Source organism: Crocuta crocuta, unplaced genomic scaffold, assembly GCF_008692635.1.
Source record: "Crocuta crocuta isolate KB4526 unplaced genomic scaffold, BGI_CrCroc_1.0 scaffold197, whole genome shotgun sequence".
NCBI lineage: Eukaryota > Metazoa > Chordata > Mammalia > Carnivora > Hyaenidae > Crocuta > Crocuta crocuta.
Genome location: NW_027532002.1, coordinates 5,963,118 through 5,978,845, shown reverse-complemented (window position 1 = coordinate 5,978,845; position 15,728 = coordinate 5,963,118). Strand labels below are relative to the sequence as shown.

Genomic DNA, 15,728 nt, shown 5'->3' with positions numbered 1-15,728 from the left:
CGGTCCCCCGGTTCCCGGCCCTGCTCGGAGTCCGACTTCTCCGGCGCGGGCACCGTCCAGACGAGGACGGCGGGCCTGGACATGGTGGGCCTGGGGTGGGGGAATGCCCCATCCGAGGACCGCAGGCCCCGGGGCAGCACCGGGTAACCAAGCGCGCCCGCCCCCGCGTGGGGGAGCCCCCCGCGGCCTCCCTCCCGGAGAGCCAGGACTGAGCGGCTTGGCGCCTGAGTTTCCTCTCCTAGAGCCAAGGGCCCTGGAGGCGGGAGGTGGGGGGAGCGGAGAGTCCACGTGCAGTTATGTGCTCTGGAAAAGCCCCGGTGGCCTCTGGGAAGGACATGGATTGGAGGGGCTTTGAGGGCAGCAGGGAGGCCACGGAAAAGTCTCATGAGATCCGAGTGGGCTGAACGGTTGAACGCTTGCACCAGGCCGTGGGGCTGGGATGGAGAGGTATTTCAGAGGACTGCCTGCCCTGGAGAAGAGGGATTACAGAGAGGGATGAGCAGGTGGATTTCAGCAGGAGCCAGGAGGCAAGGATAGCACCGTGTCTTCCCCTTGGGTGACTGGGGAGGGGACAGTGTTGCCATTTAATGAGATGGGGAAGTCCAGGGGTGAAATTGGGTGAAATTATCTGTAGGACTTCAAACACCCTGGTCTTACTATCTCAAGGTCCAGAGAGAATAAAGGGAGAAGCGAGAATGTCTCTTCCTCTTGGCTTTGGACAGGGCCACCTGAAACTAGTTTCCATACCAGTGTGCGGGTGTGGGTGTGGGTGCGCACCCATGCGCGGGCACGCGCGCATGTAGGACCTAAACGCCTCTATATGGATTTGCCCATAACTTGTTCTGATTTCATGGTCAGAGTGTCCGGGGTGGGCCAGCTGCTCATGCCTGCTGACAGGGGGGACCCGGGCTCAGGAGGCAGGGCCTGGGTTCTGGCTTTGCCTCTCTGTCTGCTCTCCCTGCATGGTACCCCAGCTCTTGCCCTCCCTCTCCGGGACTGTTTCTCCATAAGTGAAAGGTTTTCTGAGGCCCCTCCCATCCCTGGGAGTCTCTGGTTCTGAGTTATGAGATGCAAAGGCAGAGAGAGATGTGCCTGTGCGTGTGAGTGTGTGTGGAGTGTTTCTATCTTTAGAGGGCAGGGAGAGCTGGGACCCAGTCCCAGATGGGCTGGAGGTCTCCAGGGAACTAGTCTTGTCCTCCCCCTTGCTGGCCTCCTCTGGGGCCAAAGCTGCCAGAGAAGGTCAATACCACCCTGAACTAGCACGATGCCCTCTAGAGAGAGCGGATGAGGTGGGCTGGGCTGCCTTTGCATCCTCCAATTTCACTAGCCTCCATATGAATGCTTCTGTCACTGCCCCAGCTTAGCCAGAGAGCACTGAGACCAGGGATGAGCACTGGACTCTCTCCAGGGCTCGCTGATTGACAGGTACAAGGTGCAGATTCACCAGCTAGCCCGTCCTCTGCCTCTTGAATGGACAGTTAGAGCCCTTGGCTCGGCTCTGGGCAGCCACGGAGGCAAAGATCCCTTGGCATTCCTAACAACCAACACCAGGAGCGGAGGAGGGTAGGTTGAGTCCCAACCCCCGCCTCAGACCTGAGTCCCAAACCCAACCCTAGGCAGAGTCCCCAGTCCCAGGCTAAGCCCTACCCCACAGGGTCCCACATAGGCCAGAATGTGGCTGGCTGGGTCAGCTCATGTCTTCACGGGAAAGAGTCTCCTTCATGCACAAAGGAGGGCCCTCCACTCGCCGATCACAGTACAGGGGGAAAGGGAGAAATCAAGCTTATAAATGTGCTTTTCCCCAGAACCACTGCGCAGAGGAATTAGCCATCTCGGGGTGTGGTGAGTGCCCAGCGACAAGAGGCCAAGACTTCTCGTCCCACGTGCAACTTTCTGCAGAGCAGGATGGCCTGGGGGGACACTCAGATCGCTCTTCACTGGGAAAGCACTTGTAATACAAATTCCTTTGGAAAGTGACTATTTTAGAGGCAGCTGTTCCACACCTTGACTGGCCAGTCAGGGCCTGAGCACAGACCCACGGACCCAAGGTGCCCTGATTTCCAGGATGAGGGACCTTTCTTCATGGACCTTATTAATACGAGCATCATTGTCTGTTATTCTAGATGTGGCAGAGAGGAAACAGCTTTGGAACGAGTTGACTTTATAGCTCACGTGAGTGTCTGAAAATAGGTAAATGAGGAAGAAATGGTAGCGAGCTAAAAATTCCCTCAATTAGATTAAATCCAACTACAAATAAAGTCTGGGCCTTTTTGCTAACTAAGGAAGAAGAGCAGATGGGATGGAGATGGGCTCTCAGGCCGGACACTGTAGGGGAGAGGTAGTGGGGTGGCTGTGTGTGCCCCCAGGCTAGTGAGACGGGTTGCAGGTAAGTTCAGGGAAGTGTGACAAGTGCTGGGGAAGATACCTGTGTGTCGGGGCAGCATGGGGTGAGGCAGGTGCCCCTGGGCCACCTCTGATGTCAGCGGCAGTGGCAGTGGACAGTTTCAGGCAAGCGTGCACACCCATCCTGGTCCTGCAGCGCACAGCCGAATGGGCGTGCAGAGCACACTGGAAACACACACAGCGTCTTGCAATCACTGCCTTCATGGAATCACATATATGCTCCCATTCATCCCACCATCCATCACATGTCAGCTGGAAAACAGCACTGGAAAACACTCTAAGGAGAGATAGAGTCTATCTCTGCCTCACTGAGGGGCTCTGCTTGGTCAGACGGAATACCCAAGGGGTAGGCAGATCTGGGTCAATGTTGTGGGGCTTTTTGGGAGTTATAATGGGGCTGCTGAGGGTATAGAGTCTTGGGAGAGGCCAGAAGGTGCCTTACTCTTGTCTGGTGACACTGAAGATGGTGCCCACAGGCCAGACAGACACTCTTCCCCCCGCCACCCCACATCCTATGGCATCTTGGTACAGGAAAATGGCCAAGAAGACATGATATCTTCAAGTCCAACCAGGGGACCAGGCTATGGGATCAGGAAGGTCCTCAAAACTTTCCAATCCCACATTCTCATTTATAGATGGACAAAGGGAATTTCTCCCTTCAACCCCTCCCGGGGCCACCTTAAGTCTGCAGCAGCCAGACTGGGCTCCCTGTCTCTTCCATTGGGCGGATGAAGTGATTTTTTTCTACAATTAAGGTCATGGCATTTCTCCTCTTAAGAGTGGTTCCCCATTGCCCTCAGGATGGAGCCCAGCTTCTTCACCACTGCAAATAACACTCTTCAAGATTGTCTATCCTTCCTGCTCTCCCTCCTGCCAAACCTGAGATGCTCTTTGGAACAACTTGTCATTCCCTGGAACCATTCTATACCCCACGCCTTTGCATGTGCTGTTCCCTCTGCTGGGAAGGCCCTTACTGCTCTACACTCCAGTTAGCCTAGCTGCCTCCCACTTGCCCTTCAAACGTTCAGCTTGGCTCTCCCCTTCTTGGACTTGTCTGGGTTGGTGGCCCTCCGCGTTGCCTCTATCTCTTGGGGCTGGCCTATATCACACCAAGGTTGTTAGTTCTTCTACGATCTCCTCTAACAACCCATGGCTCCCTGAGGGCAGGGCTGGTCATGTTCACTAACTGGCCTCCAGCACCCATCAGAATGCTCCAGGACTTGGCAGCAGCTCTGTCTCCCTGGCCAAGCCTCTTTTCCCATTTGACCAGCCTTGGTGTGTGTGTGTGAGCGCGCGTGTCTGCACACACGCGCGCACATGCACTTGCACGTGTTGGACTGGGGAGTTGCTTTATTTCAAGGGATCCGTGAATCCATTAGGATCCTTATGTTGCCTAAGGACTGGATAAATATGTCTTACAATCTATGCCCTAGTAGGTGCCTCCGTGATGAACAAAACAAATAATCCAAAGCCTGCCTGAAGTCTCTTGTGATTATGTGTGGTTTCCCTTCATTTGCACCTCAGAGGCATACAATTTAACGAGTCCTAGCCTTTGATTTATGACCACTTGTCGTCATTAGCCCACACGTGGCCTAAATTTATTTTATTTTAATTTTTTCTTTTATGGAAGTTTGGATGTAGCGGTAAATAGAAGGAATCTATCACTGAATCTAAAACTAGATCATTGCCAGTCATGTACATATTTATCTAAATACTCCTTCCCCAGATGGAACAATCTCTTGAACATTTCATTTATCATTCCCCGGCTCTTAGTTTTTCAGTTTTATCATATGTATGGATGTCTAAACAATAGATGGTTTGGTTTTACTTGTCTCTGAACTTTATATTAGTCATGGTTCATTTTCGCAATCAGTGGGGATCACTGAAATCATGAAAGGAGGTCACTTTCATACAGGAACCTCAGGTTGAAGGGCATCCTGACTGTCTATGCGTGCCAACCTAAGGGCAGGTTAGTGAAGGATGGTGCGTCCCACCCACCACTGCTAGGAAGCACCATCAGTGATATGGTGGAGGCGTATTTAATGACATGGGGAAGTGCTCACCCTGAGGTCTAAGACAAAAAAAGCAGGTTACAGAATTGTGGACACAGGGATCATCCCAAGTTTTGTGAAAAAAAAAGAAGTGAAAAAACATGAGGCTCTATAGATTGATAAAGTCTTGGGGGATATAAACATAAAAATTCCCAGGTGGTGTGATAATGAGTCTTCATGGTCTTCTTTCTTTGATGTGTAAAAACTTTTTTTCCCCCAGATTGTATCAATATCCCATTTACAAACGGATGAATGATATTATCAGTTAAGTAGGGGAGGCCTATTTGGGCAAGTTGAACTCCTCCCCTCTAGACTCAGATCCCCACCCACCAGGGGTTCGGGGAGGGTTAGGATCTGTGCCGTGTGCTGGAGAAGGCAGGGAGGGTGCTGATAAACCAGTGTTCCCTCTTGAGAACAGAGAGCTCTGGCTGGGGACCCCCTGAAATGGGGGCCTTTCATTTCCTGGCTGGTGGCTACTTGACATGGCCCACGCTGGGTGTCTCCACGATCTCTCATCAAACTCCACAGTAAGTCTCTGAGCCTGACTTAGATCTGTTTCTAACAGATGCGGAACTGAGGCTCAGACAGTCTTATGGGCTGAATGGCTGAATTACGTCCCCCCTAAATCCATATGTTAAAGTCCTAACCCCTGATAACTCAGAATGCGACCTTATGTGGAGACAGGTAATGAAATGAAGATGAGGTCGTCAGTGTCAGACCTCATCCAAATGTGACTGGGGTCCCTGCAAGAAAAGGAACCGAGAGGCACTTGGTGGCTCAGGGTGTAAGCGTCTGACTCTTGATTTCAGCTCAGATCACGATCTCATGGTTTATAAGTTCGAGCCCTGCACTGGGCTTTGTGCTGACAGTGCAGCGCCTGCTTGGGATTCTTTCTCTCTCCTCTCTTTCTGTCCCTACCCTGCTTGTGCTCTCTCCCTCAAAATAAATACACTTTAAAAAATTAAGAATAAATAAATGAAGTTTAAAAAATAAGAGAGAAGAGGAACTGAGAACACAGAGGTGGACAAAAGAAAGAACATGTGAAGACAAAGGGGAGGGGACGGCCGCTGCAAGCCAAGGAGAGGCCTCAGAAGAAACCACCTCTGCTGACACCTTGATCTTGGACTTCTAGCCTCCAGAATTGTGAGAAAATAGATTTCTGCTTAAGCCACCCAGTCTGCGGTGTTTTACATCAGCCCTAGCAGACTAATAGAGATGGTTTAGGTGACTCAGCAGGGTCACATTGCTTCTAGGTGGAGGAGGTGAGATCCAGGCTTGGGTCTGTCTGACCCGCATCTGAGCTCTGGCCCCTGCACTGAAAGGCAGGCAGGCAGCAAGGCCTCTCTCTTGGATGTCTGACCCAGGCTGCGTGTGGGGCTGGGTCCCATTGCTGGACAGCACCCTTAACTCCGTGTTGCCTTGGTGGCAAGCCCTCTGCCTCCCTCTGCTGCTGGGGGTATAGACCTGAGATGACCAGCACACCGGGCAGGGCCTGGGGACTGCTCTCCAGAGCCCGCGAGAGCCCAAGGCTTTTCTGAGCTTTGCAGTGGCTGACCCTGACTCTGAGTCAGGAAAACTCTGAGGAGTCAGAATTCAGAGGCCCAGCTGCTGTCTGACAAGTCCTTACCATGAGGTGACACCTGTAGCCACGGCAACCAGAGAATATGGTTTACACCTTCTGCCGGTCTTGTTCAAGTTTATAAACAGAGGGTTACCCCCTCCTTTGGCTCTTGAAGGCCAGCCCAGCTAGCTTCCTTTAGTTTGCAGGGAGCTGGGAGCCGAGGGCTGGAAGAGGATGCCCAGCCACGTCCTTCATCATCAGGGAAGGGCCTGAGCCCCACCCAAGGAAGGGGCCTGCTCAAGGACAGAAACAAGAGCCAGGACCAGAAGCCAACAGTCCCCATCTCACATAGCTTGGGCTGGTCCAAGAGAGCTGCCTCCCCCATCCTGGTCCCGAGGCTCAGCCTTATCTCTTGGGGCCTGCCACAGGGTGGGGGCGGTGGGCTTACCTGAGAGGTTGGCGAGAGTCATCGTGGCATGGCAGTACTGCTCCAGCATCGCCCACGGGGGCTGGTCTATGGGTGCCTGGCTTGGCCCAGCAGCCTAGGGGATAGGACGGATGAGGGTCAGAGGTCAGGCCCTGGCTAGCCCTTGTAGCAGCTGTCTGCTCCCCGTACCCTGTTCCGTCACTCATGCAGGCAGCAAGATGGCAGCCTGGCCAGGCCTGGAAGCCCGAAAGAGTCTCAGAAGTGGTCCAGTGCAGCTTGACCTCTGACGTGGGCATCTGCGCTTTCTAGTCCGTGCCTCAAAAGCTCTCCTCCTCGGGACGGGATGTGCCCCGTGTCCTTCTGTCAGCAAAGCCAGGTGGGAGTCCACCAGCTGTTCATTTAGCTAACAAATATTTGTAGAATGCCTACTATGTGTCTGGTCCTAGTTGGAAGACCCAGCGGCTGTCCTTGGGGTAATCCCAGGCCGGGCAGGGATCCCCTAAATTTAGAAGGTATAGAAGGGAGAGGAGGAGAGTAGTCAATATAATTCTGTTTCCCTGTCATACAGGGAAACAGGCAGTTACAACAAAAGGTGTCTCCACATGGAAGAGATTTCCCTGGATTGGTTAAAACAGGGAAGGCTTCCTGGAAGAGGTAGCACTTTGGAGGCAAGCAGAAGAATGGATAGGGGGAAAGGAAGGGACCACTATGCCAATGTGGGCACTCAGCAGGGAATAGACACCGCTGTTGAAGCCATGGTCATTCCATCCAAAGATAAAAACCATCCAGGATCCCATCTCCTGAGAAAACTGTGAAAGTAGGTGCTGGGCGTGGAGGCATAAAGTGAATGTGGTTACCTCTGCCCCTGAGGAGCCCATCTTCTGGTGGGAAAGAGGGATGGGTGACCAAGTTGCTACAGCATCTATAACTTGCTGAGGTGGAATGGGGTAGCATCTTGGAGGAAGTCATGCTGATGTGGGCTTTGGAGACTGAGTAGGAGTTTGCCCAGCTGATAAGGATGGCACCAGGAAGAGCAGCCAAGGTAGAGAGCACAGCATGTGCAAAGGCAGAGAGGCTGGGAAATGCATGATGTGCCACTGAATGAGAGTAATGCACTCTAGAATTCTAACTCTAGAATTGTCTGCTATTTCTCCCAAGGCCACCACTTTTCCTACTCTGTGGCCTCTGTGTGTGTGTGTGTGTGTGTGCACGTGTGCATGTGTGCACTTATGTTCTTGTGGGTATGTGCTCGTGCCTGCAAAATGACTTCTGGGCCCCTCCCAACCCTGACATTCCTGATTCCAAGATTCTAGAAGGCACTGCCCACCAGCAGGGAGCCCCTCCCCTTTCCCTTGCCTGTCACTTGATCTCTCCATGGTAGCTGGGTCAGTGCTTGCCCCAGGATGTCCCTGGAGCTATAGCCCAACAGCCCTCAGACATCACGTTCCTCACATGTGGCTCAGTCCATTTCCTGTGTCAGGGCTGGAGGCTGCACGTTTAGCCGAGGCTGCACGTTTAGCCTCAGCATGCCGGCCTGGAGCTCCATAATAACTCCAACTGGCCAGATCCACCGCCGGCTGCTTCTCAGAGAGCTGAGGGCAGCAGGGACACCATTCATAGGCAGTCACTGCACCTGTGACCAGCCAACTCTGTCCCAGGAGGCTGGGTACAGACGGAGGTGCTGGAGAGCAGAGGCATGTGTTGTGTGTGTGTGTGTGTGTGTGTGTGGCGGGGGGTATATTATGTCTGTGCAGCACACGCGGTTGTGTGAGTAGCACATGCGTAGGGTGCATTGTGGGTATGTGTGTGTGTCTGTAAGGGGCTCTGGGCCATGAGCTGGGAGTTCTGGCCTCTCAGCCTGCAAGACAGACACTGGGGGCCGTGATCTTGCCGTTCACATGTCCCGGGAGCTACTGGGAGCTCTTCAGCATCAGCGTCTCGGGCAGCAGGAAGGCCCTGCCAGTGGTGAGGTGGGCTAGGAAGGGAGGGGACACTCTGTCTTGGGATTTCCAGAAGAATTCTGAGGCCCCACGCTCAGCTGGGCCTGGGGAGAGTGTGGGCTCTAGGCCTGACCCATCATACACTTCCCGACCCCCTTCTCATTTGAGAGGCAGCTGGTGATGCCCTCCTTGGGGGGACAGAATTTCCAGGGAATCAGCATCATCTGGAGGTCATGGCAGAGACAGTGCTCCACCCAGAGGTACATGGTGTTGATCGTCGGCCTCCAGGCTGATCAGATTTTGCGTCTTAGATGCAAGCTCCTTCTCTCAGAGCCTCCAGCTGCACATTTTGACTGCATCCCTAGGCCGTCTCGTGTTCATCACTGGGGGGCGCAGTCTGAGCCCCATGGCTCGGAGCCCACAGACGGAGGGGGTTCAGGGCCTCCTCACTCGGGCACTGCGGGGCTGTCCCTGCATCAGACTCTATGGTCTCCGGCTGTGGCCGAGTCCCCTTGCTGAGCAGAGCATTGGGGCGCGGGTGACCGTGCTCAGTATTGATGTGTGCCCTTCAGGTCTGGGCAGCGTGGGCGAGCCGATCAGAAGAGGTTCGGGAATAGTTCCCAGATCTGGGCTCCAGCTTCTGTAACTTCTCCACAGGTCCAATTAAGCCAGCACAGCTAAAGATGTTCATTCTCCTCAAGGGGCTGGTTGGGTGGATTTGACTCAGTTCAAACCCACGACATACCCTGGAGGTCCCTATTTTAGGAGCTGCTGCTGGTGGCGGCGGTGGGTGGGCAGAGAGGAGGAAAGCCCACGGTGGGCCAGGGAAAGCAGAGACGTGGCTGTGAGTAGTTACACCTCAAGGCCTGGGCCATGAGCTCTTGGAGCAGCTAGACTGGAAACACCCCCGTGTTCAGGGCTCTGGGCATGCTGCTTGTTAGCTCTGTGGCCTTGGCCGAGTGACTTAACTTCTCTGAGCCTGACTCTCCTCATCTTTAAAATGGAGATAATACAAAGCCCCATAGGGTTTTGGGATACATTAAACAAATGCCTGCATGTCACGAGCCTGGCATATAGAAGGCATGTTATCAAATGGTGGCCCCTGTCAAGGACTTGAGGAGGGGTCCAGTTAGAGAGCTCAGAGATAGGGGGTGGGGGTTCAAGGCCCTACTCAAACCCTTCTTTAGAAAAGCTTTGTAGAACCAGTGTCCCTCCTTCCCCAGCTCCCTAGCCAGCACCGATACCCCTTAGCCCTCGGTACTCCTCCCCGCGCCGGGCCCCTGGACATGCAGCCTGAAGCCTCCTCATTGGGCGCACCATCCAGCAGTGCCCAGGCAATGCTGGCTGAGGAAACTTGGGGCTCCGTGGAGGGCTGGGCATTGGAGCTCAGTCCCAAAGCATGGAACATAGGTCCTAGGTAGGAGGAGGGGTAAGAAGAGCAGAAAGAGATCCCTGGGACAGGAGCTGAGCAAAGTCTTGGAGGCAGCAAAGCATAGGTGCTGCCCAGGAAGCGGCCAGCCTCTGGTTTGAGGATTCCGTTCACAGGGGACAGGGAGACAGGTGAGAAGGAGAAACTTCTTTAATGTGAAATCAGCACTTACAAAGTGCCAGACACAACTCTCAGTGCTTTATGATGGCTCATTTAAGCCCCGCAACAGCCTCTGAGGTAGCTGCAAATAACCCCGTTGTACAGAGGAGGCAACTGAGGCCCAGAGAGGTAAAGCCATCTCCCAAGGCCACACAGCAAGCAGGGGCAGAGGGGGGACTGGACAGCCAATCTGGTAGGCTGTGGCTTGGTCAGGTACACAGAAGCATCGGTCCTGCGTGAGGAATTGAAGGAGGGCCCGTGGTCCACAGATGCCGAGACTACCACACAGTCCCAAACACGGTGGCTGTGGGGCTCGGGAAGCCACTCAAGTAAGAAGCTGTTCTCACCCGTGCAGCGGGGCCTCTAGGCAGAACGCAGGGTCACACGAGGGGTGTAGGCGGACCCAGCCAGCCAGGCAGGACCTTGCACATGGAGAGGTTTGGGCTCTATAACTTATTCTCTCTTCTGCAGGGAACAATTGAGCCTTCTGTACCCAGCTCTTGGGTGTCTTAGGGGCAGAGTGCCACCCGCCACCCCTCACCTCTATCCAGGGAGACTGTAGGTGGCCCACATCTGCCTGGTTCCCATCTGTGTCTCCAGTTCCCAGTCTGGAGCCTGGCACATAGCAGGTGCTCAGAAACTGTTTGCTTGGATGGACAAACGGACAGGTGAGACCACAGCCCCGTCAGCCAGGTGGAGCGGCATCCCTGCCCCCAATTCTGGGAGCTCAGGTTCTGGGCTCTCTTCCTGCTTGTCAGAGTCCTTCTCTCTCACTTCCCCCTTTGAGGCCAGCCAGTTCCTGGTCCTGGCCTCTGTGTGCCCAGAACTGGAAGCCTTCATGTTACAAGGGGCAGGGGAGAGGCCCTGGCAGGCGGAGGAGGCAGCAGGGCAGAGCCAAGATGCCAGCTTCTGTTCTTGCCCCTTGGGGCCTGTCCAGGCAGAATGTGTGCTCCAGGGACCAGGCAGGCCTCAAAGGTGCCACCTCCCTGGAGCCACGGTGTCGGCACAGCCGAAGGCTGCCTCCTGCTCTGGCCACAGAGCTTCATCTAAATTTAGCCCCTAGTCTAAGCCTGGGAGATTTACGGGCCCACAGCCTGTGGCCAGGCTGCCAGTCGCCAGCGAGGAATGGGGTGAGCTCCCTTCCTGCCTCCTCCCTCTCTGCCCAAGGTCAGGGAGGACTCCTCTGGGATGCAGAGGATCCCTCCCCACTTTTTTATTTCATTGAGCCTGAGCTGGGGCTAGAGGAGGAAGAAACTCAGCTTTGAGAGAAAGAGAAGAGGATGCCGGAGATGGGGAGAAGGCGAGATAGGGAAGCAGGGGGAGAGGGAAGGGGGGAGGCAAGGGACAAGGGGATGCTGGGGGGATGGCAGTGAGAAGGAAGACCCTGGGCGCTGAGCAGACAGACACACAGGAGGCAGTACTGGAGCCAAGGCTGGTTGAGGCAGAGGGTAGGTAATTCTTTTCTTGGAGTATCTGGGCAGGCTTCTGGAAGGGGAGACTAGGTACTTGGTTCTAACTTACCAGGTGCTACACTTCAAGTGAGGACCTCAAGAGCCCCAGCCGCTTCCTATGGGCCCTCCCATCCCTGAGGGGTCCAGCAGGTGCCCCTTCTTGAGACGCCCGCTCTCCCATCCAGGTCTAACAGCCAACAACTCCCCTGTAGAAGTTCCCAGCCTCTTTTTAGCATGTGCTCTCTGACAGCCTGTGGCTCTCTCTTCTCCACGCCTCTCCCCTTACCTATGTCAAGCTCTGGGCCCTCACTCAGATGTCTGAGGATGGAGGAAGTGCAGGAGGGGGGAGGCCCACTCAAGGGAGGGAGGGAGCTGGCCAGCAGGAGGCCCTCGAACAGGTCACTGGGCCTAAAATTATCTCCTTGCTTATTAACTCATCTAATGTCCAGTTGACCTAAAAGTCACTCCATTCTGATTTGTTTTGGTATCTGAGTGTCCTAATTAAATTTTTGCAGAGGGAAGAGAATCTGGAGTCAGACTGCTTGCTTTGAATCCTGACCCTGCCACTACCAGACAGTGACCTTGGGCACATGACCTCACCTCAGTTTCCTCATCTGTAAAATGGGGGAAATGACGGCCTTACCCTCTAGGGGTGTTTTGAAGCTTAAAATAGGTAACGCATATCAGGACTTAGAACTGGGCTAGGCCCTGTGTAGATGCCAAATAGAATAAACAAAATAAGCTTACTGAATAATCTATCCTTCCCTCTGGTGGACTTGAAATGACATTTTAAAAAAATTAGAATTTTGAATAAAGTGGCTTTAGACAAACTGGCTGAGGAGTCCTAATAATGGCTAAAATCAGATAAAGTAGAAAATGGCAGCTAAGAGGATGCAGAATAGTCCTGTAATTCATAAAGTGCTGCAAATTTAAGACTTACCAGGAATACAAAATTAAGTAAGCGGTGCTCTCAGACAAATTGGTTTTTTGAAAAGTACATAAACATCAACAAAGTGGCAAAAAAAGAAAAAAAATCCAGAGAGATTAAATTAGATGATTGGCTTTAGTCAACGACTCAGAGAGTAGATGAATTTGGGGGAAAAGATATTATGATGTAGTTCCTGGCAAAGGGCCCCTGAGCCCCCTGTCCACACCCCGCAGACCCTGGGTGTGTGGGGAAGGTGTGCAGGGCCCTGGCCTTAGTCATGGGAAGGACTGTGCAGCTCGGGGAGGGTCCAGGCTTCTGGAGCTAAGGGACTTGTCTCGTTGCTGAGCCTCCTTGGAACAGAGGCACCCACCAGCAGGCAGCACCTGGAGCAAGAGACCACAGAAGTGCTGTTCTGAGACCTTGGGCTGCTACCCGAAGGTCCAAGAGGCTGAACGCAGCCAAACGGAGCTGGTAGACTCCTGGGATCTTCACAGAGGGTAAACCAAGTAGCTCAAAAGGTTAGAATCAAGAGTTTCAGAATCTGGCAGCCATATTGCTTAGCCTCACTCAACCTTGGTTTCCACCTGGAAATAACCTTCTGCCCTTAGCCCAGCCTGGTGCACAAGATAGGCTTTGTGATTACATGCTGTCTCCTGAAGCAGCTTCCCCAAGGCCTCCGAGGGCAACCAGGAGCACCAAGGTCAAGGCTCGGCTCCTCTGGGCTCTGGCAGTGTGGGCTGGGTCCAGGTGTCTGCCCCACGACTACACCTCCAGCTGGAACTTCCACAACGGCAAATCAGGGCAGGCCCCTCCCCCAATCAGGAAGCTTCCAGGGTTTCAGGACAGAAATCTGATCCCACCAGGACCCAGCAGACACCAAATGCCTGGTACCATCTCTTCTCAGGGTTGGGGTTTGTCCGGGGCCTTCCCTCACTGCTTGCTCTCCCCTCTGCCATCCTCCAGGGCCACCCCGTCCCTATCCCTGCTGTCCTGTCCACCTCCAACAGACTTTGCCATAACCCACACACGCTTTCCTTAGTTCTGAAGACCAGAGTTTACAAATGCACATTCACTCTTTGCCATTATTTTCTTCCTGCCAGTGCCTCCTGCTAAGCTATCAACTCCATAGGGCAGGAGCCCTGGACAGGTGCTTTCACCTGCTTGTCCCCACCAAGCATCGTCCTTCTTAAATGTCAGTTCATTACACGAGAGGGCTGGAGTCCAGGCCCCTCCTGTGTCGCCTTCCCCCCCTAGCGCTTGCTCTGGGTCCCATGTTCTCTTTTCACAGTGAGCAGAAATCTCGGAATAGATGGACGAGGACCCGGAAATAAATCCTGTTACCACAAGGAGGCCTGCACTTTAGGACCAGAGAGATCACAGTTCAGTTCCTCTCCAGGAGGTTATGTGCTGAGCAACTCTGGGCAAATAACTGATCTTCAGTCTCAGGCTGAGGTCTCCCAGGGAACTATGGGTAGGGTCTGGTTGACTCTAAGGGATGCAGACTGTGATCTCTGAGGTTCTCAGTTCTGACACCCCCAGAGCCCAGGGGACCCTCCCACAGGCCCTTCCACATTGGCCCGGCTCTGGGGGCAGGGACCAGAAAGCTCTCCTTGGCTCATCAGCTTATGCAGTTGGCATCATGGCCTCCAGAGGGGAGGGTCAAGGGGCAGCCCTGGGCCTAACATCCGGCTCTTGTGAAAGGCATGTATCTTGAGAACAAGGGTCAGGAAGCAAAAAGAGCTCAAAGCCCAGGGGATCTGAGGTGGGGGTTGGGGAGATGCAGGTGATAGTGAACCCACCCCATGGCCTCCACTCATCCCAAGTGCAGCATGCAATGTCATTAAAAGAACCTGGTGTGTATCAGGGCCATCTGCCCCTGCAGGGCACTGACCGGCCCTCTCCCCCACCTGACCCAACCCACTGGGAGGGCATCATGCATGGTGGCATCATGCTTTACCTATAGTGTCTGGCACAGAACCATAGCTGAGTTTATTGAGTGCTTACTCTGTGCCAGGCACGGTGCTAAGAGCTTTACTCTATTATCTAATATTACCTAATATTATCTCTATTCCTCATGACAACTCTATCCAGTAAGCCCTGATATGACCTTCATTTTGCCCATGAGGAAACTGAGGCTTGGACAATTTGAGTAACCTGTCTGAGGCTATGCACTAAGCAGCAAAGCAGGGATTTGAATCAGGTGTGTTGGCAAAGCCACTTTGCCAGCAGTCAATGGATGCTCACTGTCTGTCTGTTGAACGAGTGTTAACCAGTCCTCTGTGTATATACAGGGACATCGAGGCCCAGGAAAGAGGCCCAGGGGCTGGCGTGTGGTACAGTCAGGACAAGACCAGGTTTTCTGACTTCTAGCCTGGTGCTTCTCGCCTGCACTGTGTGGCCTCTGAACGCCTTTAATGTCTTGGCTCTTCATGAGCAGTGTGACTTAGGACAGATGTCCCTCCTTCTCTGAGCTTTGGTTTCCCCATCTGTAAAATGGGGAGAAGGTTAGAGGTGGATTCCTCCTGCATCTGTTTCTGGGAACCATTCCGTCCTAGCCTCACCCCCACTTCTGCAGCTCTTTCTGTATAGCCCCATCCATCATCCATCCCCGCACCCACCTTCACACCCTGACTCTAGCCACAGCCAGGGGTGGGGTGTGTGTGCCCACAGTTTTCAGAAACCCTTGGCTAGATTGGTCCTCCCAGTGCCTCCTCTGTCCCATTGCTCAACTGGGACTGGGGGCTGCCTGGTTTAAGGCACAGAGAGGAGGCACAGGGTGGCAGGAGATGGGGCGCACAGCCCAAGTGGCGCACAGCCCTTGTGATCCCTTGTGGGAAGGGCCAGAACTGGGGTAGGGCGAGAAAGGGTGTGATGGGGAGATGGAGGGGCACCCACAGGGGAGGGGACACAATGGACAGGGGATAGGGAATTTCTGGACCGGAGGACGCATTTTGTCCTAGACATGAGTGTCCCTCAGAACGCTCTGCTCATCCATAAGGGCTTCTGTGTCCCGTGTCCCAAGCTAGCTGTTCGTTTCATCTCCCCTCCACCTGCCCCCTCTCAACCCGGCAGGAGATCTATCTCCACCCTCTCATCCCGTACAGGGATCCCCAACCTCAACCTGGCCACCACGTCCTGAGATCTCCCCAACCCAGCTCCTAACTGCGCTGAGTGAAGCCCGGACCAGTCACTGAGCAATGAGACCCGCCTTCTACCCCGGAGCCCCGCGCTCCCGGGCGCCCCCACCCCGAGACCGACCCCCATCTCCCTGTAGTACTTACTTTGAGCAGGGGCGGGAGGAGGCAGAGCAGACAGAGGAGGGAGTGTGGGGCGTGGAGGAGGCGCGGGGGCCCCGCGGGACCCCCCAGGCTCCTGGTGG

General features: G+C 54.2%; 1 protein-coding gene across 1 annotated transcript in view; it reads right to left on the bottom strand.

Moving 5' to 3' along the window:
* CRHR2 (corticotropin releasing hormone receptor 2) overlaps window positions 1–15,710 on the bottom strand; it is a 45,650-nt gene extending 29,940 nt beyond the window's left edge. Inside the window, exons 1-2 of the mRNA XM_077775437.1 lie at window positions 15,631–15,710; window positions 6,464–6,557 (exon numbers count right to left, since the gene is read on the bottom strand). Coding sequence (XP_077631563.1) covers window positions 6,464–6,512 — 49 coding nt within the window. The 5' untranslated portion in view covers window positions 6,513–6,557; window positions 15,631–15,710. The remainder of the gene's footprint in view (window positions 1–6,463; window positions 6,558–15,630) is intronic.
* Between the last annotated feature and the right edge of the window lie 18 nt (window positions 15,711–15,728).